Source organism: Nannobrachium achirus (assembly GCF_963921795.1).
Source record: "Nannobrachium achirus genome assembly, chromosome: 6".
Lineage (NCBI taxonomy): Eukaryota > Metazoa > Chordata > Actinopteri > Myctophiformes > Myctophidae > Nannobrachium > Nannobrachium achirus.
In genome coordinates, this window is record NC_137815.1 from 40982424 (window position 1) to 41008394 (window position 25971).

Here is a 25971-nt window from a genome sequence, read left to right on the forward strand (position 1 = left end):
TGTGTGTGCGTTTGTGTGCACATTTGGGCTCACTCTCACGCCCACCTGTATGTTGGTGTGTCTAATTCTCTTCTGTGTCATAATGTATTCATCTCACCTTGCTCTTATAGCCTTGCTCTTATACTGTTCAACCAAAACCGATACATATCGTCGATCATAGTGAAGGATACATATGAAGGACAATACCTGCGGCTCAAAGTACAGATTATAAATGATGATAAATGAAAAAGTCTTTGCCTAGACGACCGATATTTCACATGTAAGAAAATGAAATCAATAAATGTACAGTATATTAATCACCTGAAGCATTAGTCAAGCTCATCCAAACGATTGAATATCATCACGCACTAGGCGAAGACCGATGATGCAGTGCAGTCTACTGCAATAATACAAAGGCAGCAACAGATGCTGGGTGTTCACCTTCCCGCATACATACCCCATGGCCGCATTCATAAAGTCAATGAGAAAATAGCATTTGATAAACCCATTACCTTACTGTCAATCAGAAGATCCCCTGCAAACCATTCAGTATTCCCACTGTGATTCTCCGACAGCGTGGAGACAGAGTGAACATGGCAGGTGTGTTTCTGGTAACTTTGTTGGGATGCAGCCATTCTGTCAAATATTGAAGGTCAATCTTTTCTGCATTGTGCTTTGGTTCCTTTTCACATTATTTGGGTATTTATTGGTGAAAGGAGTAGAACATCAATGGCAGTTTCTCCCATGTTTGTTGCCTGAGGTTTGTTCATGCTTGACATGTTAACCCATTCTATGCCAGGTATTTATTAATTCTGGTCGGTAGCCAGCATTGATACTCATTTTGGAGTTCGGTGTCTTGGTTGTGTGTCGGTATCTTACACTGAGAATTGGCAATCTAGCAAGCTCACAATACTCTGATTGCAGTGCGACGCATTTTGGTGCACGACTGCAACTGAGTATAAATCCGAAATTACTTTGGTTCAGCACACGGTGGACAATTTGCTGTGCTGATTGGTTAGCTGACATAAAACCCACACTGTAGGAAAAGTGGCTCTGTATAACCCTATAGGGAAGATACAGCAGCTGACCAATTCAGCAGTCCTTTTATCAATCCCCTCACGAATACAAGCTTGGTATGTGATAAATACGTATATACTGTAAATGCATAATAAATACGCATCGCATCGGTAATTACATAAACAACCATGGAGTCTTCGGGGGACGCCAAAGATCACAAGGGAAGGGGGTTGTCTGTTGGAGGTAGTACAACATTTAAAACAGTTTGCACAAAATCTTAACTTAGTCCAAATCAAGATTAAAAATGAATAGCAAATCTACAAACTCACAACGTGTGAGCTGCTATTTTCGGCATTTGTTCACACATGAACGATATGGAGCTTAAGTGCTTAACATTAAGTGTGTGTGGGTGTGTTTGTGTTCACGTGCACGTGTGGGGGTCTCAGCTTGTGTCGGATCAGATGAAAAAGCCTTCATGTAGTTCTAGTCCAAGATATTATATGCACAATGTGTGCCAGCCCCCTCCTGTGTGGCTCATTATCATGTCGTTTGCATGCCTTTTTTGTCCCCTCCTGTTGCTCTCCATAAACTTCAGAGGGCTCTGGAGGAGCAGATGGAGTCCCACCGCGAGACGCACAGCAAGCAGCTCGGCCGCCTGCGAGACGAGATCAATGAGAAGCAGAAACTCATCGATGACCTCACAGAGTCAGTAGCCTTCATTATCATTCCACACTCACACTGCGTGTTCACTCAAGTTCTTAACTTTTACCCAGAAGCAGATCTCGTGGGGCATGGTGTTACGGATATCAACGCAATGATTTGAACTCATCGATTTCTGACACAACGAGACATAATTCTATTCGATTCTGAGGCCTGGGCGATTAAATGGATCTAATTGTGGGAGTACTTGTGCTTATGTAGGAGTGAGTGAGAGTTTAACCTTCGCTAGAACTTTGCAGCCCACACCGCATTCCGATATTCCTATCCTTCAGCGCTCTGCAACAATAGAGGTACAGGGATTTTTGCATGGTTTGGCAGGTAGCTGGCTGGCTGGCTATTGCCTGGACCGCCTGTGGACAGCTGATTAGCTATGCGTAGCGTACTGTCAGCCATTCAGGGCATTCATCAGAACCTGCGGGAAACGTCTGTCCGTGGAGAACAGGCTTTTCCCCGAGGAGCCGTCACTGCACTTCAGTATCCCTCAACAGACAAGGAAACACACCTGACAGGAGCACACACACCCACACACACACACACATGCACGCACACATGCACACGCACGCACGCGCACGCACGCAAACGCACACACACAAGCATGCATTTGAGTGGTGGAAAAAGTACTCAAATGTTTTACTTAAAGTAAAAGTATCAATACTGCAATATAGAAAAGTCTGGTAAAAGTCTGGAATTAAAAATGTACTTGAGTTGGCATGAAAATGTACTTAACGTACCAAGAGTAAAAGTACTCATTATGCAGAAAGCCCCATTTAAAGTTTTCAAATATATAAAAATCTTTTGAAAATAGCGGATCTACAAGAGCTTGTAGATCGGCAATTTTCAAATGGCTGAAATGTATATTGGGCTGAAGTGGTTAATGTATGTTTTGTAGCCTAATAATAATCAATCTACGAAGTAACTAATACAGTTTTCAAATAATTGTAGTGGAGTAAAAGTACAATATTAGGATCCGAGATGTAGTGGAGTACTGTAGAAGTAAAAGTATTAGAAATTGGAAATACTCAAGTAAATGTACTTAGTTACTTTACGCCACTGCACACACTCTCTCTCACACACACTCACACGCACGCGCACGCACACACACACAAACACACACACACACACACACACACACACACACACACACACACACACACACACACACACACACACACACACACACACACACACACACACACACACACACACACACACACACTGACAGATGAGCTTAGTATGATATACTATGTGCTGTTCCACACAGCTCCAACACATGCAGACTGACATGCTGCCATATAGCACACAGGAGTAGTGGAGGTTGTTAAATATTCATAGTGTCCATTACTTCTTCTAACGGGGGCAGTCCTGCCATTTATTAGACCTATTATGTTTTAGTTGGGTTAATGGTGCTTAAAGTCAAGGCAAGGCAAATGTATTTCTATAGCATATTTCCACAAGAAGGCTATTCAAAGTGCTTTATACAAACCATTAAGAGGATTAAGATAAAATAGGCACATTATAAAGAGATTGGAAGACATTTGAATACCATTTAAAAAAAGATTACGAGCATTACATAAGAGGGCAAAAGAAACACATGAGACTATGTTAAAATAAAACAGCAAAAACCTCTATAAAAGGCAAACAGAAAAGTGAAACAATGTGAGAAAGATGTAATCAATCCCCTAATATAAACAGTCAGTAATGGCTGTAATTGACATAATCTGTACACAAAGAACATATTACAATAAATAAACACCAATTCATAAAAATACAGCTGATGATAAACACAGATAGATTGTTACGACTGTTAATGCCGCTCATGGAGAAATCTGTGATAGACATACATACATACATACATAGATACATACATGCACACACACTCAGTCACGTGCGTGGGTGAGTTAGTACGTTGGTCATTGTGTTGTTTATTTGAAGCATTACGTTTTAGTTGCATTCATTATGTCTGAAGTCAATAAACACCTGACAATTTATGGAGCTGCATCCAAACCTATAAAAATAGAATAGAGGCATTTATTAACACACACGCACGCATGTACATGCACGGAACGCACACACGCACGCACGTAGATGCACACACACACACACGCACACACACACACACACACACACACACACACACACTCACACTCACACTCACACACACACACACACACACACACACACACAGAGAGAGAGAGAGAAACTTTTATTTTCCAATAAAAAGATGATCTATTAGATATCAGTGGTGTTAATTCAACTAAAATTCAAAAAAGCGTACAGTTTGGGGAGTTATGGATCCATTTGGTTCCATCTGTACGTACACTCTATGAGTTATGGGTTGGAAAGGTTTAGCAATTAGCATGAATGAGTGTGTCTACCAGCGACCATTGTACACTATAATTAAAAAATATATAGTGGCCATACGTATATCAATCAGCACAGATGCTGTTTGACAGGGACTTTAAAGATGCTAAAATAAAAAAATAAAAATGTTTTGAAAGTATTTTATAAAAAGAATTAAGCTTCATATGTGTTTCTTTTCAAAAATGACCACAAAAAGCGTAAACTAATGATAAAATAATCATTTTGGCCATTGTCAGGCTGACTTTGTTTACATCCCTCTTCTATTCTATTATATGGATTCCATATAAAAGAATAGAAGAGAGATGTAAACAAAGTCAGCCTGACAACGGCCAAAATGAAAAAGTTGACTTATAGCTCCTTTAAGTAACAGGAGGAGTGCAAGCTGAGGTTAATGGCTGGTCTGTTTTGTTGGCCTGTGTTTTCTTCTGTTAAATACTTTGTCGTTGTGTCAGGTATTTACAGCTGGTTCCTGGAGGCATTGGTTCAAAAATACCTACTTGACATTTTGTTCTTTTGAAGTGCTGTGTAATATGGGGAAGGTGGAATGGAACTGCTGCACTTATTTGGGTCTTGTATAACAAGGCGTAGCAAAATGAAACAGCAGTGATTGTTGGCTGTTAAATGTAGATATTGTTTCAGCAGCAACTTTAACACTAGGAGCAAAAGTGCTCTCTGTTGCTGTTATGTTCCCACTGAGAACCAACCAAAAGATCCATTATTTAAGGAAACATTCATTTCTTAAGGATGATCGTGAGACTGCCCAAAGGCTAAAATATAATCGTAATATCTTTTTTGTTTTGTTTTTGCCTGCAGTCTAATAAATAATCCAATAAAACGCTCTGATATCCTCCCATGCCAAATATTGCAGATGAGTAGATGAATTATAGATATGTCCTGCTTTCATATATTCTTGATTAATTAAATAAAACCTTTAATTGGATGTACAGTGAATACTGCATGAATAGAGCAAATTAATTGGCCACATTAGCAGGCTTGGCAACATAATGGAAACTTAAAGTGATGCATTGCCTGAGACGATCTCCACAATGAACAGGGGTTCCCAAACCTTTCAGCTTGAGACCCAAAACAGAAGTTTGATGTCTGCCCAGGACCCAAAATAGTCAATCTACAAGTAGTAGATCTGCTATTTTCAATATTTCTTAAAAGTATTCCCCTGCCCTCTAATTAAAGGGGAGTATCACTCCCCCTTCTGTGTTGCCTAGAACTGGAGGATTGATCAGTGACATCATGAAGGTGTACTCTGCAAGCCAAAGAGCACTGATCACATGACCCTACAATCAATCCTCCAGTTCTTATGTCTGCACATTAAACAACTCTAAGGTATATTAATGACATAATTCAATGTTGAAAATGAGTGGTATTCCCCTTTAATGGATTTTATATTTTGGGGGAATTCATTTAACTGTTCTGCTGCCGTTGACAGTCCTCACCGTCATTGAAAGGGTTAATACCATGGCGCCGTTGACGGTGAGGACTGTGAATCTTACTGTATATACAGTAAAGATAATATTACTTACTTAATGTCGCTCCGGTCCCGCCCGCATCGGTAATGTCGGCGATTTGTTTACAACGCACGTTGGGCGTGCACGCGAAGTGAAGCTCCTCAATGTTAAGTCAATGGAGAGGCCCATAAAGAAACTTCATTTAAACAAAATAGCCATTTTGAGACATTTTGCAGCAGATCTAAATGTAAACAAGGCACAAGGCAGGGCGCAGCCATCTTCCTCTTCTTGTCCCACACTGTCATGTGACTAGATGACGTAATCGTTGCCGTCAAGTGATAATCCAAAAAAACAAAAACAACCCCCTTCCAGCCCTTCAAAATAATAGCGGCGGCCTATGGAGGAAACTGCGTGGCACCGAGGCACCAAGCAACCTTCAGATTAAGAGGCACTAATTGTGTTAAAAAGAAAAGTTATGAATTTTGTGATAAAATAAAACCTTTTGAAATAATAATTAAAAGCGTAATTTAGGAAACAAAAAAATAAAGGGATATTTACTTCCCATCCCAATTGGTCCATGACCCATAGTGGGTCCTAACCCACTGTTTGGGAAACAGTGTGCTAACATTACTGCCAACATTAGCTTAACAGATTATTATTCTATATCAATTTTTTACTGAACTATAGAACACTTTGACACTTCCACTCGTGACTTTAATTACAGCACCTATTTGAGAAAAGACGAGGTAAGATAAAACGTTATAGATCCCCATGTGGAAGTTCAGGTGCCTTGCGGCAACTGCTAGTAAGCTGATCGATCGACTCTTTGTTTTCTGTTGAATTGCAAGTGATATGAGCCATGGTTAAGTGCCTAGAGGGGTGAATGTTGATGCTGCTCATCTTTTACAGCCGTAACCAGAGGCAACACTTGGAACTGGAACAACTTCACGATGACTTTGAGACTCTCCGAAGCCAGGACCTCAACAAGAGCTTGCAGCTGGAGGAACTGACGTGAGACCCCCACTTTATGCTTTATACCTTTATATCGTCGTTGTCGGTTGGAAACCTTGTATGTCCAAAACCGTTCATTTTGCATTTATCATTTTAAAAATTATTTAAACTAGTGAAAACAGCCGATCTGCAAGCACACAACGCCTCGCACCGCGAGGCGTTGTGTGAACATTTGTGCAAGTCTCGTGAACATCGTGAACATTTGTGCAAGTCTTTGAATATTTTTGAACCGATTCTATAAATGTCTTCTAAATCCTTCTAAGGTTTAAAAAAAAAAAAAAACTATGTTTCTATGTCAGTGGTGCTCAAACATTTTCATGTGAAGGACCCTAAAATGATATGTATTTGGCCATGGACCCCCATCTCAAAATATTTAGTTCCAGGGACCACCCAGAAGCAAAATTTGAGTTACAAAAAAAAAATAAAAAAAGATTTGCACACATTTCCATGACTTTTCAAAAAAAGCTGATCTACAAGCTCGCAGTGAGGCACTTTGTGCCGCACTGTGAGCTTGTATATTTGCTATTTTTCAATAGCTAATGCTTCAAATAATTAAGATCCCCCCCCCTTGTGACACCCCTGATTATATGCTTTATATAGAGGTTCAAACAGTGGTCCGGGAACCATTAGTGGTCCTTGAGGGGGTTCCAGGCGGTCCCCAGCTAAATGATGGAGAGTTGGTAACCATTGTTAAACATCTGCATTACTTAATTTACAAGAAGTTTACACAATTAGAGAATGTAGAAGAATTGTTATTTTGAGTAATGTTTGTTTTTCATCTCTCCTACCACATCAATACAGCATGGAATTGTCGGACAAAATCCTATCTAACGACAACACAATATTCCACGTTTTGGGTCTGAGAGGCAAAATCTCATCAAATGATGGTCCGTGGCTCAAATGCAGAATACATAACGGACCTTGATATGAAAATGTTTGAAAACCACTGCTTCATACCAAATGTCCAGCATACAAATGCTCCATCAAGAGGATGGCTCGACCTTTTCTTTCAATCAGAGCTTCTTCCTTTGGAGCTTGAAATCCGGACTTTGATATGAAAATGTTTGAAAACCACTGCTTCATACCAAATCACTGTCCAGCATACAAATTCTCCATCAAGGGGATGGCTCGACCTTTTCTTTCAATCAGAGCTTCTTCCTTTGGAGCTTGAAATCTTTAACCGCTTAAGGTACATCCCTGTTCTCTTAGAAAGCTCGACGTGACTTGCGACAACTTTATGGCCACTTTTTCCGTCTTCACCAAATTGTGTTCTCAATGTCTGTGTTGCATTGTGACGCATTGTGAGCTTGTAGATCGACACATTTTCCCCCCAGAATATGTACGCTGGGGTTCAAGTGGTTAAATTCATTCCTCAACTCTCTCTCCCTCCTTGTGTCTCTTTTTCTGTTTCTCTCTGGCTCGCTTTCAGTCTCTACATGTTCATTGATTGATTAAATACTTTATTAACACGATCGTTAACAGTACAGGTAGTACAGTCAAAGGTTATGCTAAAAGTATAATATTTGTCATTCAGTCTGTCTGTCTGTCTGTGAAATTGTGGAGTAGAGAAGCGCAAGACATCTTGTAGCTTAAAGCAGTGGTTCCTGAAGTGGGCTCGGGGGTCTGCATGGGGTCCCCAGAAGACTTATTTAATATAGCTTCAAAATCAGTTTAACCACTTTTAACACTATATATACACATGAGCTATGCTGACCTACAAGCTTACATGTTGCAGTGCAATGCGTTCTGAGCTTTTAGGTCTGCTATTTTCAGAACATCTTGAAATAATGTGAAAATGTTGGAATATATTTTTTGAACCTTCTAACAACTCAGATCTTGTATCCTTGGCATAAATATTTTCTGATGCGGGTCCGTTTCCGAATACCAATTCATTTGGGGGTCCTTGACAGAATAAAGTTTCTTTCTTAAAGCACATGGAGGCTCCACATTTCTCTTCTCTCACTCTCTGTCTCTCTCTGTCTGTCTCTCTCTGGTCATTAGTTAGGGACTGTTGGTATAGCCTACTATATGGTCGTTGTCGGGTGGAAACCTTGTATCTCCAAGTTTCAAATTTGTACGTTCTTTCGCAAAGTAAAGCCCTGCTTCATCATACAAGGCTGTCGCACAAAAGTAGTGAAAACACCCGATCTACAAGCACACAACGCCTCACGATTTTCACTAGTTTAAATAGTTTTTAAAATGATAAATACAAAACGAACTGTCTTGGACATACAAGGTTTCCAACCGACAACGACGATAATATGTTTAGCATTCAGTCAGTGCATTGACCTTTGCAGTGTGTTGCATCACTGTGGCAGAAGACTAATGACCACTTATTGGTCCGCCTGGCTGCTCTACAGAGGAAATACCAAGGAATGGGATTACATTTTTTCAAATGGTCAGAGTGTTTGATCTGTTTTTTTTCTCTCTCTCTCTTTTCTCAATTCTCTATCACTTTGTCTGTCTTTTTGTCTGTCATAGATTTCTCAATGAGAGGCATGAACAGTCGAAACAGGATCTCAAAGGGCTGGAGGAGACTGTCGTAAGTAATTATTTCCCCCCGACAATTCAATCGGGACTCCTTCACTAACATGCCAGCGATCCAATACACACCTCTCACTCTGGTCCTCTCTATTCTCTTCTATATGTTTGCTTCCTTTCTTCTTTTCTACCTGTCTTCCTTTCTTCCTTCTTCCTTTCTTCCATCCTTCCCCGTAGGCCCGTGAGCTCCAGACCCTCCACAACCTTCGCAAGCTTTTTGTTCAAGACCTCACGTCTCGAGTTAAAAGAGTAAGCATTCTCCACCTGCTTTCACTTATTTGGACATTTTTATCCCGCGAATTTTGTAACCCATTTTCATCACCCGGCGTCAATTGTCCTGGGTGCTACACTCCCTCAGCCAACCTGGGCAATGGACTGACCTCATGCTTCCTTCTATGCATGAGGAGTCCAAGCCATTTCTTTTCACCTGACAGGGGGAGAGTTTCCCCGGTAGGATGTAGCACGTGGAAGGAATACGTTATTCCAACCAGTTCCTATCCCCTCAATCAGGTGCCCCGGCTGCATGGCCAAGTGGAGGCAGTATAGAGACCATGATTACTGCATGTATTTTGTGAGGGGAGACACGGGGAGAACAACGCAAACTCGAAAGGCCCTTTCGCCAACCCCGCCTGCTTTCAAACAAATCAGACATTGTTTCACACAGCCGAAGCAGCAGTAGGACACCGTCCTCCTAACCATGTCTTCTTTGTTCCGCAGAGTTCAGAAATGGAGCCTGATGATACTGGGGGGTACACCGTCCAGAAGCAGAAGATTTCCTTTCTTGAGAACAACCTGGACCAACTTACAAAAGTTCACAAACAGGTACCACTGAAATATGTGATTTGTCCCTTCACACCAAATGAAAAACATTTTACGCTGTGGCTCTGAAAGGGGTAGCTGTCTACAAGAGGGTCTGTCTGAGCTACAGTAATCTTGAAAGCTGTGCACACTGTCACTAGGCAATGTCACAATGTCCCACAAAGTTTTGTTCACTTATTTTTTCCTATCACTTATAATGGAATTGGGGCTCGGATTCAGGGGCGCAAATGGGGGGGTGACGAGGTGTTTTTGTCACCTTCCAGGTTCAATTTCGTCCCCTCCATTCACTTCCAGAAGTCCCCCCCGTCACCCCCAGTCAGGGACCCCCAAGCCAAACTTTTAGGGGTCTGAATTCTGAAAATCACGCACTAAACGCGAGCGATAATGTTTGAAACCCCCCCGTCTAAAATCCCCAAATGGTTCGGTCCAGTGCCCTGAGTGGTGCGTGTTCCCCACACTCCCAAGCCCCCACCATTGCGCTTAGGTTCACCGGGAAATACGCGGTCGCAGCCTGTATAGCAGTTTACAGTTGACTCGGAGTGAGTGATGACATCATAATGTGGCGACTTTGTTTTGGCTGTGGTGTGGAAGCATGTTTGGAGGAAGGACAGCATGATTTTTTCATTGGACAGCTGGAATGGACTAAAGCACAACTACTGACTGTGGACGTCGCATATTAATAAAAGTAATTGCTCTTTTAGAATTCCAAAGGTTTGGTTTTGCCTGTTTCTTGTTTTTGGATCTGGACAATGACATTTGACGCTATGTACATTTATTGGAATTAAATGGATACCGACCTCACAACCTGTCCCAAGTTGCTACAGAACTAGAACTGTACATTTCGGGAGGACCAAGTTGACCAACAAGCAACAATGGTAACTATTTACTTTTTCCCTAAGTTGTGACTTTCTGATGAAGTGTTTTTTCATGTAAGCTTTGGTTGTGTTGGTTATTGCAGTAGTGATAACTTGAAAAGTAAATAAATAATACATCATAAAACCGTTAAGGCCCGTATCTGAAGGAAAATGAGGGGGGAAAACCGCCCGAAAACCAATCTCTGCACGCAAAAAAAACGAAATCGGGCGAAGCGCGCGCGCGCACACGCGGTGGCGCGCGCTTTGCGCGCGCATTTGTCCCCTTCTATGCTTTTAGTGGATCTGCGCGCCTGCTCGGATTGTTAAAATGTGGCCAAGAATGACACCATTGGCACGACTCTTTCAGAGCCAAGCCGACTAGAGAATGGTGGTTGAAGGCCACACACGTTTGTTTATTGTAAGGTGGAGAATCAGAGGTATATAGGGTACATACAGGGTATACAGGGTATATAAGGCGTTTTTCGAATTGCCCTCAGGTCTAAATGGGTTCATATCAAATCTGCAATGTGAAATCAATGGGTGCGTGCGTGCGTGCGTGCGTGCGTGCGTGCGTGCGTGCGTGCGTGCGTTCGTTCGTGTGTGCCGGCCGGCCGATACACAGCAAAATCCAGAGTGTGAATTGTACTGTTGTAGAGTAGACTACACTGAGGCACAGCAGTAAGTAAGGCTGAGATATCTGAGCAAAACATAAAAGGTCAATGACAGCGAGTCAAATTAATATAGAGCGCTGTGTGTGTCGTTTGTCACTGCTTTCCACTGAGCAGTAGTGCTTTTCCACCATCAATCATCCCTCTGTCACAGCCACTGATAAACGTTGCAGCCCTTGAAAACAAAGCTGCAGGAGGTGCAATCCACCTCAGTAGCATGCAATGGTGGAAGAAGTACTCAGATTTTTTTCTTTTTACTCAGGCAAAAGTACCAATAGGCCTACCAGAATAGTAGAAATACTCTGTGAAACTAAGTCCTATATTCAATAGTTTACCTGAGTAAAAGTACAAAAGTATTGGCATCAAAATATACTGTAACAAAAGTAAAAGTGCACTGTCAAAATCATTTGAAAATAGCCGATCTACAAGCTCACAACACGTCGCAATGCAAAGCATTGTGTGCCTGTGGATCAACTATTTTCGACTATCCTAAATTAGCTCCCTCTTTAGTTCCTGGAATGTGACGTGACATTCTCGACAGCTCGGCTTGCAATTGACCTGCCTTCTGGACTAAGGAGGGGCCACATTGACTCTTATATGAAATAATCGCGCTTAGTGCATTAAAGGTAGTCCGGTGGATTTGATTGAGACGAAAATCCTTCACTTTTTCATACAAGCGTGAAACTTGGTACACTTGTACAGTTTGGGGCCCTGAACATTTTCAGATATGTAGCCATCGCTAAAATGCCCCTTGTGGCCGTAGTGGCCATTTTACTTTTTTGTATGAAAAATTATTCACCTAAAATCTGGTCTCAATCCACTGGACTAAGGGGAAATTCAGACTAGCAGTCTTACCACGTTAATCTGGTGTTATATGATGTTCAGTCATGAACACTTTTTTTTTGTCCTCAGCTCCGACCGTAAGCGGGGTGATGAAGCGTTTTGTGTCTGTGCTGCTGCTGTAACAAGGCAAACTGACAATAGACCCCTCCCATCTCCGGTCAGACCTAACTGGGTAGAAATGGACTTTTTTTTTACCCCCGCCTCTACCACTTGTTAATGGATGGAATAGCATCAGATTGCCATAAGAAAAGTCCAGGTGATTTTTGAGGGACCTCAATTGGAATAAAAAACAGCAAAATAATAATTCGAGGAAATTTGAGGCCCACTGACTCTGGCCCCAGGCGGTCGCATAACCTTGCCTAGTGGTAAGCACCTCTGCCTAAGCCTAACTCTAACCTTAACCTCAGTAAATAGAACAATTCCATTGACCAGATCTGTAGGGGTGCAGTGGAGTAACTAAAACATTTTTCCATCCGGTGGAATATTTTACACCGGTAATCTCGAACTATACTATAATATTATATTGCAAGGATTAGTAGGTGAGGGTGGGATACCTCGTAGGACTTTTTCTTCATCGGGCCCTGGGAGGACTAGTTTGACTGACTGACCAGTCACTCATTTTAAATAGTCCTACTGATTCCCTCCCGAAAACACACACACAAAAAAACATGTTAAATCAATCAGTGTTGAGCAAATGTAAATCAGACCAATATGCTCCGCCGGCAGCTGCCGCTAAGCCTCTGCCACCGCCGCTGACTGCTCTGCTGGAAGCTACCGCTGTGTCGCTTCTCTGGCAGCTGTCCCTCCAATTTCCTAGCATAATCCTGAAGCGTCCAGGCGGAAGACGAGAGTTCAGTTTTAAGTCATGCTGCAGTCGATTCAAAGTGTCTGCTGCTATAAAACACTGAAAGCAATCTTGCCTAAACTAAATGAGTCCTGGCCTGGGCCTGGCATGAGGCACCTGGACAACCAGCCAGCCGCTGGAGCCAGTTAAAAATGGAACAGTTCCAATGCAACAATGAAGAAATATACGATGGCAACGTTTTGACTAGAGTTTTATTATAGATTTACAGTACAGATACCAGTGATTATTGCATCTCTCAGAGAGAGAGGACCAACCCACATTATCATAAAGATACAGTGGTGAGTATTATTGCTATCACTGGTGATAAACCTCTCTGCATTATGCTTGCACATGCATCTTGCAGGAAAAAATCCAGAGTGTTAATTTAACATAGAAATGGACACTTCCATTAGAGGCCCCTTAACTCTTTTCTGCAATGGCTCTTTCTTATGCTCTTTCTTAAATCAATACAAAACTGCAGCCCAAGTCATCTCCTGCTCTCTCACAGAGACAGAGACAGTCAATCGCCATCTTCTTCGCATCATCCCACACACAGCGGGTAATTTAAGTTGGCCGTGTTAAAAGCCCTGCAGACTGGCACACATACATATTCCTACGGACAGACAGGCAGGTTGGTGAGTGGAGGGAGCTGCAGTGCAGTCAGTGGTCTGTCAGGCAGAGAAAACCATTCCTAAAGTGTGTTGTGCTGGATGAGGCCATCTTCCCCCCCACCTGCTGATACAGTGGGGAGAAAGGGCGGGCTCATAAATCAGCCGGCTCTCAGTGGAATGATAAGGCTCTCTCATAGACAGCAGTGCACACAGTTCTACTGTAGATGTTAAATGTAGGAAAAGAAAATGGGATTTTTACTCGAGTTTTGATCCAATAAAATGTGTCTGTGACCCACAAATGGGTCCACGGACTACTTGGGAAACAGTGTTATATAACACTATGACATGGTGTAATATTACACATGACTAAGTGCAAACATGCTGGATTTAGTGAATGCTACTTTCTATCCATAGTCCCCAAAAACTTGAAAAACAAAAACATCACAAAGTATTGTAATTCACAATACAACAATACTCTTGAAGGAACTCAACATGTGTGTGGAGGTGACATGGAGTTTAACTAAAACAGAGAATGGAAAACAGCAACCCTTGATGGGTTTTGCCAGAATTGCAAAGCCAGGCTAGCGAGGCTAACAGAATACTGTAGCTGTTAACAAGGGCGAGACGTCACGAGAGCCAGCGGCACACACGTGTGGTTTCAGCCAACTCCCTCACCACACTTTTGGAAAATCCCAGTTGGACTATAGCATTTTGTTTTCCGGGGCTGTAACACGTTGACAGTAATGTTCTTAAATTGTTTTAATTTAAAATGAGCAAAACAAAAGCTATTTTCTCCCGGCATTTGTTGTTATCGTTGTTATCCAACCATGTTCAACAATATACGCCTGGGTGATTATCTATACACAGCATCTGTTCTGTCTAAAGCCTGATTAATACTTTATCTCATGACGGTGTCACATGACAAAAATAGCACATCTACAAGCTCAGCACTTCGTGGATGCAAGGCACTGTGAGCTTGTAGATCTACTATTTTGACATGACACTGTTGTACGACAGAGAATAGATACTAGGCATATTTCTTCATCTGCACAGTGCACACACACATGCACGCGTGCATGCACGCGCACGCACACACACACACACACACACACACACACACACACACACACACACACACACACACACACACACACACACACACACACACACACACACACACACACACTTATGCATATGCATGAGTGCGTATGCATACTCTGAATTGTGTCATGGTACAGTATGAACTGTTGAAATCTCTGTGGTTCCTTATTTAGGTCTCTTCTTGCTACTGGGGACGTGACCTAATTGGTTGGGTTTTTTCTGCAATAAAGGACTGACAAGCAAACATTCAACATGACCTACATGCCTGTAGTGTTTCTTGGAAACAGCATTATCAGCCTTTCTGCCACTAGGTAGCTTTGCCTATCTAATGGTTAAAGCCCAAGGGAGAACCTGATTACTTTGCATGGCCAGTGAGTAGACATTCAGGCAAATTCCTCCATCGTCATTGTAGGTGCAATAAAATCCTGCCAGGTCAATGCAAAAAAACAGAAGCATATCCACAAGAGATTTGAAGAGAAATAGAGAGATTTCAACCTTTAATATTAAAAGCAGAAGAAAAATCATGGTGAATCTAAACATGTAGAACGTGGTGCACGTTCAGTCAGTGCAGTGGGGGTAACTGTAGTGAAATCTACGGTTAATGAAGTTGTATGTTGTGTAGTTAATATAACGTTAAGCAGACATAGTATCAATGTATTTATTGCATTTGGAGGAAGAGATGTTGCTGTCCATAGAGCAGTGTGTGTGTGTGTGTGTGTGTGTGTGTGTGTGTGTGTGTGTGTGTGTGTGTGTGTGTGTGTGTGTGTGTGTGTGTGTGTGTGTGTGTGTGTGTGTGTGTGTGTGTGTTTATCAGTAGACAGTGTCATTGTTTATCTAGCATATTGTTTGACAGATACTAAGTTGGTTGGTTGTTTAATAATGATTATTTAATTATTTGGTGTTTTCTTGTCACTGTATATTTATACATGATATTTGTCCTCTGGTATCCTAGTTGATGATTGTAGTGTGTAGTGACTACACATTGTTCTTCTTTGCATTCTTGCCATTTACTCTGATTTCACTCTTGTAAGCTTGTGTCTGCTAAATTAAATAGTACATTTTAAATGGCCCGCTGCCCCCCACAACAGTATAGTCCAATACCTCCCTGGGGAAAACAAACAAAACAAAATGGCCCAGGGGGGGGGTGAGGTCTTTGGTGATGTAGCTTAACAAAGGCATCAGGTGTTGCATGCGTCCTTGTCTTAACAACTTGCTGCAGAGCTTTCTGTTCGACAGCGATGGAGCAGCAGGCGCGTCACACGGTAATGCAGCGCGTCATGGTGCATCAGCAGTCATGTCTCGGACAGGGTTTGAAGCATGGTCAAAGGGGAAAGTGTCAGAGCAGGCAATTAGTCTGAACAGGCTGAGGTGCAAGGGGGACTAAACTAGAGCTGAGGTAATCCCGGGGGAAATAAATGAACACCTGGTTACCAGGAGTGAGTCGAACAGGGTTTGAAGCATGGTCAAAGGGGAAAGTGTGTGGGGGGGTCAGCAGGGTTCCGGTGGAAAAGTGTGAGAGGCGTTGAGTTGAAAGGGTTATTTAAGGCTTTATCCATGGGAAAGGTCCAGCTTCCTTGAGCATGGGCAATTAGTCTGAACAGGCTGAGGTGCAAGGGGGACAAGACTAGAGCAGACAAGGTAATTCCATGGGGAACATGCAGAGGTCATAACAAGAACAATCAGGCAGAATAATCTGGGTAAATCCTCAGGTTTTGGCTTATGAAACAGGCAGAAAACTGGTCTCATTAGTAGGCAGTGGAATGACATGTGACAGGCAATAAATACTGATGAGACTCTGGAAATGGGGATAGTTGTGTGGAGACACGTACAAGCTCCCGTGGACATGGGCGTGACTCTCTAGTCTAAACAGTTGTCCATCAATCAGTGTCCAGTGGGGGTTCCCTGTCCCTAGAACGTCTTGGTACTCCTCCTACTCTTCACCTACCATGAATTCAGTCATTGTCACTACTGTAAATAATTCACTTATAAGAGACTGGTGTGGTCCTGTAAGAAATTCTATGGTAAAGGATTTTGGCAGCAAACGTATTGGGAGCGATGCTGGTGAACACAGTGTTATAGTCAGTGAACAGCATTCTGATCTAATTTCTTTACAAAGACATGTTGACAGATGTCAAAACAGACCTTATTACTGACCTTTGTAACCTGGTGCCTTTTCTCGAAAATGTTATATAATACCAGGATCAAAGCAGAATTAAATGTTGGTATAGGTTTGGGTTGTGTGCTGTAGTTACCTTGCTATCATGATGTAACTCCAAATATTATAAGACTATTTAAGATATCTTAAATAGTTGTGGCTGTAGATTAAAAATACATCAATCTAAACCTCCCCATTGCACAGTGAAACGGGTATCAATCAAACTTCACATCACTCTTTTAGCACACAAATGATTCTGACAATGTGTAACATTACAAAACCAGACACTGCTTTTTGATTTTCTTAAAAATCCATACTTGATCCGTGGATCCGGATCTTCAAATCATAAAATCTACAGGAAAGTTATTGTAGCCTACTGTAGGCCTACATATCTCCCCAATGGGGGCGGACCTCCATTCCGAAACACCACTTAGAAACATCCCCATTCAGAAACACGGAAACAGGGATTGAGCATTCACCAGGTTAGCATTCACCAGAGTTGGCAGGTTAGCACCAGTGTCGGCAGGTTAGCATTTCACCAGGTTAGCATTCACCAGCGTTAGTTTTACTGAGGTTAGGGTTAAGGTTAGGTTTAGGTGACACCTCCATTTAGAATAATGGAAGTCAATCTTATGAATAGCAATGTTTCTGAATGGAGATGCGTAATTGGACTTAGGCCATTGCAAGATAACTACACAATCCAAACCTCTACCAAAGTGAAATATTGCTTTGATGTTGAGGTCACAACCTCTAAGCAAACTTCACCAGTACGCTCAATAAGTGTGTGTCTCTCTGTGTCTATATTTGTGTGTCGGTGACAGCTGGTACGTGACAATGCAGATCTTCGCTGTGAGCTTCCGAAGCTGGAGAAGCGCCTTCGGTCTACGGCTGAGCGAGTCAAGGCCCTGGAGGGCGCACTGAAGGAGGCCAAGGAGGGGGCCATGAAGGACCGCCGGCGCTACCAGCAGGAGGTGGAGCGCATCAAGGACGTGATGAGGGCCCGGAACCCCCTGCGCAGGCCCCACGCCGCGCTGATCGGTAACACACGCCTCCTCTACATATGTCCTGTCCTTTTCACAAGTCATTAAACAAGCGGCTTTAGCGACCGAAACCAGAAATACTTAATGGTTTCCATGGCTTCCATGTGTGAGGCAGTCTAATAAGCAGATCATTCCTTTCGGGCAGAAACCTCTTATCTCTGAATTGTGTGTGTTTTTTTTGTAATAAATTAATGCCCCACTTTGTCATAACTACAAGATCAAAGCACGTCACACAATACAACGTGTTTTGAGCTTGTAGATCTGCAATTATTCTTATTTTTTAATTTGAATCCTTTGTGTTTTGGACATAATATGAGGTTTCCACCCGACAGCAACAAGATGTAATGAAACCAGTAATGCATTAAACGGTTTCTGAGTGTGAAGCAGTGTTTAATCAGTACATGTAATAAAACTCATCTAATCTTTTTATCTAATCTCACTAATCTGGCATAATTATTTCATGGAGCAGTGATCCATCTGATGTCATCTGTTGCTATGAGAATGTCACATTTTTGGAACATTCCAGGTTAAAAGCTTTCAGCAAATTCTCAGAAGTCAGTTCCACAATCAAATGATGCAATCTAATACATTAACTATGAATCATGCATCATATTGATGTTTGGTTAAGTGGATGGAAGAGAAATGGATTGAATGGAGATTTGATTAATCTCAGACAGACAGACAGACAGACAGACAGACAGACAGACAGACAGACAGACAGACAGACAGACAGACAGACAGACAGACAGACAGACAGACAGTCAGTCAGTCAGTCAGTCAGTCAGTCAGTCAGTCAGTCAGTCAGTCAACTCACTCAGTGAATTCTGTTCTATCGCTTACAGCCAAGCCTGTGCGTCCCGGCCACTACCCACCCTGCTCTCCCACCAACCCCTTCTTCATCCGCGGCTACGACCACTCCTTTGCCTTCAGCAACGCTCCGTTCAATGGCAGCAGCAACCGCAACATCCAGCCATCTGCCGCCGCCGTCCCAGAGCCAGACAGAGAGCCAGAGAGCACAGAGTCGGCTCCTGAAAGTGAACCCGGCTCCCCGCAGTCCGTCTCCGGCCAGAACAGCCCTGTCAAGCATGTCAACTCGCAGATCAGCGACACCCGCCGCAACAGCGATGATCAGAACAACATGTGAGCGGATCCGTCCTCTGTGGCAGTTTATGGGTTATTGGCACCACATAGCATCAGGAAGGAATGTAGCTTTTTGACGGTTGGTTTGTTTTGAGAAAAAATGGCAAAACAGGCACTATTGTAATGTATATAGTCCAGCTAAATTAAATACTGGCTATTCACATGAATTATGAATCCGACCCATTTGAACTAACCTGTAATTTAACCACGCAAGCCCATTTTTGAATACATTTCCGATACACAGCTCACATATCGCGATGTGACAGGTTGTGAGCTTGTAACTTGTCTATTTTCACTATTTCTGAAAAGGTTTGACATTTTTTTATTTATTTTGTCTATTACAACATTACAGCAAATGTTATTTTATATTCAAATGTTATTTTGTTATAAAATAGGGGCACCGGGTTGAAAGTGGTTAATGTATATGTGCTTTCATGTATTTATTTGCGTGCTACAATTGAGTACATTGCAGTTATTCACTGTGAAATATTTTTCAAATTGTTATTTCTCTTGATATAAAAACTCCACATACTTCAATATAGGCTTCCATCTGAATCAGCGAAGCCAGCGGGCCCTCCTTCTGCAGAGACGCTGGACTCGGATGCTGAAAACGGTAAGCTCTTTTCTCACTAGATGTCTGCTGACGTCCTCATATCCTTATCACCATCAACAGGGGGGCAATTTCATCCATTATTATCGCTGACGGCCATGATTCAGTACATTTGCTCCTTATTGCTTTCTCCAATGTTTTCTAGCCCCGCCGGTCCCCACTCCCACACATTCTTCCTGCAAACCCTAGAACATTCCATCATCAGGGGTGTCGCACCAAACTCTGGGCCCTGGGTACAAGGATTCACTGCGGGCCCCCCATGAATGTTCTTCATAGGGTGGGGGTTTAACCCATTTAGACTGGGAACGCGTTATTTTGTGCTTTAACTATTGAAAAATAGCAGATATACAAGCTCGCGGCGCGGCACTCGGTGCCTCGCTGTGAGCTTGTAGATCTGCTATTTTTGAAAAATCTTGAAAATCTTTGAATATTGAAGGTTTTTTGAAGGACCCCCAAAATTATATGTATTGGGCCACGGACCCCCATCTCAAAATATTTAGTTCCAGGGACCTCCCAGAAGCAAAATTTGAGTTAAAAATGTTCGCTTAAGATATACATATATTCAAAGATTTGCACACATTTCCACGACTTTTCAAAAATAGCAGATCTACAAGCTCGCAGCGCGGACCTCGGTGACGCACTGTGAGCTTGTAGATCTGCTATTTTTCAATAGTTTAAAATAATTAAGGCCCCTCCACCTTGGGCCCTGGTAACTCAGTCCCACTCCCCCCCCCCTTGTGACACCCCTGACCATCATGTCTGATTTCCGTTTAAGATACCATCCCCTGAATGGCTGTTATTATGCCAATATACAGTAATCGCCCCCCTGCAATGATAACAACTGTGCTCTTAACGTCACTCTCCCCGTGATTCAACTCATTTGTACACCAGTGTGACTAGCCTGACTGCAAGCGTCAGACTCTATCACACACTTCGTTTTGGGAAGAGAGTCTGAGATTTCGGGCAGACATTCCACTTCTGGGGGGGCGGGCAGGGGGTGGTTTAAAAAATGTTAAGTTGACTTGCTCTTAATTGCTCCCTCTGAACTTCATAGGGCTTGTGAGCTGCTGTAATTGATTGAGCCATACAAGTGTCAATAGCTCGTTAGTCACTGAAAGCATCAAAGACTACAATCTGTTTGATGTCTGTAATAAGAGTGGAGGGGGGAATGTGTTTGAATACACACAGACTCGCCTGATTGGCTGAATGGTTTTGAACCAGGCCACCACCCACCACTGAGGGCTAGTGGAAAAAGCTTATTTAATGTGAAGGGCCAGACTACACAACACCACCACTACCAACAGGGGGTGGTGTTGTGCAGTCTGGTTTATTAACCAGGCTACAGTGTGACAGCGGCGATCGCTGTATTTGGTGTTTGAGTTCTAGAAAATAGCCTTTACAGTACGTACGACCAAGCATTTCACTAAGGGTCAGTAGCCTCAAGATTCAGGATCAATGCGTGGACCCATCTATGATTTTTGTGGATATGAACTGAAAGGATTCTGTTAGTTTATAATGAGCGGCTTCTGCTGGTGTTGGTGTGTGTGAGTGTGTGAGTGTGTGCGTGCGTGCGTGCGTGCGTGCGTGCGTGCGTGCGTGCGTGTGTGTGTGTGTGCATGCGTGCGTGCGTGTGTGGAGGCGGGTGATCTAATGTGTGTTTGTTTATTTCCGTCTGTGTGCACACACAGCAGAAATCTTGAGCGTTCATTAGTGGGTTCGCTGACGAGCAGACTTGTGTTATCTTCACTTTCTATTTATTATTCCACCCAGTTTTGTGTGCCTCTAAATACTTCCACATACTTTGAGCTAGAAACTCTCTTCAAACTTTTAAATGTTCCCCTTTTAGTGGTCCACAATGTGGATTTAATGCACTTTTTTGAAATATTCTATATTGTATACTATTCTGTTCTAGTATACCGGTATACACACACCACACATTTACAGTCAAAGGATTACAATTGAAATGAGCTCTCAAGCTTTTTTTGTGTTTTATCCTTTCGATAGATACCGGCATAGGCGATTCTAGCCTCTTCCAGCAGGGGGTGCACGACCTCTATTACCTCATGCACGCGCGCGCAGCGCGCGTGCACGACGTTAAAAAATTGCGGATATTAGCGGTTTTGTAATGTTGTTTTAGCGGATTTCTGCAGTTAATTTTGTACCCAAATGTAACACAATATAAACAAAAAAAGTGTAAAACAGGTGCTTCTTTTTCTAGACACCATGAGCATATGTCTATCTATAGGATTTATTTACTTATTTTGCAGACAGAGGCAGCACAGCCAGGACATATAAAGCCAAACATCAAGTTAATCATCATTCATCAAGCAATCAAGCAGTCATTTACAGTGTCAAATAAGCATTTCACAAAAACAAATAGTAGACACATCCTTATTACACAATGAACTGCAGCCTCCGGGTTTTGGCACTTGCAAACCTTTCAATTATTTTCTGCACTTTAATTTCGTGTATTTTCTCAATCTGTAAAATGCCTATATCTGACACTCTTTTATCAGTCATGGTTGTCCGTAAATACGTAAAAAAAAAAAAAAGGGAACATAATAGACTATGCACTTGGAGGGAGTACAACAGCATTGTGTAAACAGAGATGTGTCTTTATGTACCTGTCCTCCTGAAAGCTTGCTCGGAGTTCTCAGAACCAAAGGCCCGACATGGAAAGCATAACGCCCGGTCGCTATACTCCAGCCAGGCAAAATCTTTAAACCACTCCTTTCTGAATTTGCGTTGTTTTTCGCCAGCGGCCTTTAATGGACATTCTACATCTTCTGGCTGATATGGACCCAAAGCCAAAAACTGCTTGGCTTTATCCGGGCCATGGCAAGGGTCTCTTTCATGAACAAAGTTGGCTTCATTTGGCTCCTCTGGGTCTGGGCCTGGGGTAACAACAGTTGAGTCTGGAGTGGGGCTTGCTTGCTGTGGAGGAACCGGGGCACCGGTCTCCGGCAACGGCGAGCCTTCCACAGTGATGTCGGTGGCTGGATCACTGCTGCTGCAAGCTCCGTCCACCTCCTCAGTGTCGAGTGAACCCGTGTTCACATTTCCTGATGATGAATTATCGGTTGTGGCACTGGGTTTGCTCTTTTTTATAAAGAATTGGTCAATTGTCTTTGTATTTATAGTTCGTTTCGCCATTATTGCTGCTCTGCTGCTGTATCCATATTGTTTTAGGCGGGCGGAAACAGATAAGGAAATCAAGGAATTGTGGGTCATCATATCAGAGAGTCACACAGCCGGCCAGCACAGGTGTTAATCTCACAGCCCACCCACAGTGCCTGCCAAGTCTGCCAACAGCGCCGTCGCCAAGCAAGCTGATAGGTCTTACATTGCAAGCAAGCAAGCTGAAATACTTGCCCCTCCACCTCTCTTTTTGCGCACATTTTACAAATCACGATCACTGTTTTATTTAATAATTATAAAATAAAGTTACATTACAAAAAAAAATATATATATCAAAATGGCCGCCTGGCGGCCAGGGGGTGCACGTGCACCCTAGGACACCCCTTAAAATCGCCTATGGATACCGGTATATAAAAATAGGTTCATAAGTACTGTATATGCATTTTTTCAACAAAAACAATCAAATATATTTGAAAATATAAAAAAAGAAAACCCATATTGCACCTCTTTTGCACCTTATCTAGTCTGTCATACTTTCACCTCGAAACATTCAAACTTTGGAATCGATTGAAGGATCTATTCAACTTTTTGATATGTTACAGTATATAGTACAGTATAGAGATAGACAGTACACACGTGCATGTGTGTTCATGTCTGAAAATTATGACTAATGCACATCTGTTTCAGTGCAACTCTGTGTCAAGTTCATGTTTACTTCCCATGGCAGAGTTTGGGCTACTGCATTGTTTGTTTACCTCCGTGCAGTTGCCAGGTTGTGTTTGTGTGTGTGTTTGCGTGTGCGCGTTTGTGTGTGTGTGCGTGTGTGTGTGCGTGCGTGCGTGTGTGTGCGCGTGCGTGCGTGTGTGTGCGCGTGCGTGCGTGCGTGTGCGCGTGCACATGCCCATCAGGGGCGGGCTTCAGAGGAGATAGATGAGGTGTGGAGCATCATTACTCACCATGGCACAGGGCAGGGCAAACAAGCTCAGATGCCTTACCTCTTGACTCTCTTTTGAGATATCTGGTACACAACGGTACCACCTACAGTCCCCTCGCCTCTGCCACTCTGCAGGGACTTTCAATTAAACACAAATTCAACTATTATCGTACTGATGGAATATGGAAATAAACAGGGTATAAACAGAATGAATAGTTCTCAACTCAAGTGCTTTATGGCTCAAGGGAGTAGAGTAGGGGACTAATGCTGCATTCACACTACAGATATATAGTTGAACGTTTTGCTTGCTTGGTCAATGTTATCTCAATGGAAACCAGCTTTAAAGATACAGGACACACACAGAACAAAGCTTTGAAAGCTTTAAAGGTTAAATGACATTCTGTTTTTACCAATCATAAAAGTCTTTGCCCTGGTCCTAAAAACATGTTTTAAAATGTTTAAACTTGAAAATCCACTCCATGGAGCCATGGTCTCTCTCTCTGTTTAGGTGTCATGAAAAACGGTCTGTCACCTGAAATACTCTATAATCACCACCAGGGGAGCCTCTCTCTCCCACTCAGCAGTTCTCAAACTGGTACCCAAAGTGGCCACACGCACGCACGCTCACACACACACACACACACACACACACACACACACACACACACACACACACACACACACACACACACACACACACACACACACACACACACACACACACACACACACACACAGAGGTCCGCCCAGCTCCAACACAATGACCGAGAGATGCATGCTCGCAGACGCGATGCATGTGTTTCGCTGCTTTGCTTTGGTACAACAAGTCTTGTGTGTGTGTGTGTGTGTGTGTGTGTGTGTGTGTGTGTGTGTGTGTCACAGTGTGTCTTGTTGAACAAGACACACTGTGACACACACACACACACACACACACACACACACACACACACACACACACAGAGGCTGAGCTGAGCCCTGACGAGGCACACACAAACAGCATCGAGAGTCGCGAGTGTTTTTTTCTTCCCCGGGACCGACGTTACCGGATCTCTGTGGTTACATCTGTACCCCCGCGGAGTTCAATTTAGACCGTACGCGGTAACGTTATAGCTCTGCTCCGCGCTGCAGAAACACTTCACGGTCCTTCTGTAGTTATTATAGTAACATATTTTGTCTAAATGCCTCCGTTTAGAGAACCACCTATTGCTTGTGTTATCATAGCGTTTTACTGTCTGCTCTCTGAGTCGCCGTGCCCGTGTGTGTGGAGGGAGGACAGGGCAGCGTGGAGTTATAGTCGGCTGCTCCACGGTCCACGGAGCTCTGCCCCCGGGAGAAGTGCGCTGTCCTCGGGGACTCGGTGATGAGGAGGGAGGCGCTGTCCACGGCCCCAGCCAGGGCGGAAAATACATAGCGATTTTCATTATTTCACAAAAGCATAAACTGACTTGATATTGATATGAAGGATATTGATGTAAATATATCCGAATGGGTAAATATATTTTATATGCCCATATTTACAATTAAAGGATAATATAATGTAAGAGGTCACTTCCTCAAAACTTGGGCTGTGGAGAAATACAGACAGGGACACTGGGAGAGGGGAGAGAGGTGAATCGACTGACGACGTATGAGTCCAGTAGCCAATGAACTGCGCGTTTGAGACTCATTATGCAGAAACCAGCACAAACACACAGATAGCAGGAAAACCACTGCATGTCAAAAGTTGCGTTTTTTTTGGTGTAATTGAGGCCAGGAAACATTAAAAAAAGCATAAAAAACTCAAAATTTATTTTTGGATGTCACCACCCCTTTAAAGCTGGTTTCCATTGAGATAACATTGACCAAGCAAGCAAAACGTTCAACTATATATCTGCAGTGTGAATGCAGCATAACAGTGCAGGATTAAGGGTTTTATATCCATGGGAGCCACTTACCCTGACTGACAATGTATGCACTTACATAATGCTACTTTAGATAAGAGCATCCACTAAATGAAATATTGTGGCATTTCACTCTTCTCCTGTGTGTCATGCTAGATAGTAATGTCCCCATGAAGCCCAGTTTGTACCGCATCGTACAAATCTACAAGCTCACAACGTGTCGCATCCGCAACACGTTGTGA

General features: G+C 42.8%; 1 protein-coding gene across 1 annotated transcript in view; it reads left to right on the forward strand.

Annotated features, from left to right (window-relative positions):
- Positions 1 to 25971, forward strand: part of kif5ab (kinesin family member 5A, b) — a gene marked incomplete at both ends in the record, with an annotated part of 141425 nt that overhangs the window by 112331 nt on the left and 3123 nt on the right. The window contains 8 exons of the mRNA XM_080728227.1: positions 1592 to 1701; positions 6450 to 6551; positions 9033 to 9093; positions 9270 to 9341; positions 9810 to 9914; positions 17809 to 18025; positions 18870 to 19167; positions 19710 to 19780. Of these exons, the coding sequence (XP_080584353.1) occupies positions 1592 to 1701; positions 6450 to 6551; positions 9033 to 9093; positions 9270 to 9341; positions 9810 to 9914; positions 17809 to 18025; positions 18870 to 19167; positions 19710 to 19780 (1036 nt within the window). The remainder of the gene's footprint in view (positions 1 to 1591; positions 1702 to 6449; positions 6552 to 9032; positions 9094 to 9269; positions 9342 to 9809; positions 9915 to 17808; positions 18026 to 18869; positions 19168 to 19709; positions 19781 to 25971) is intronic.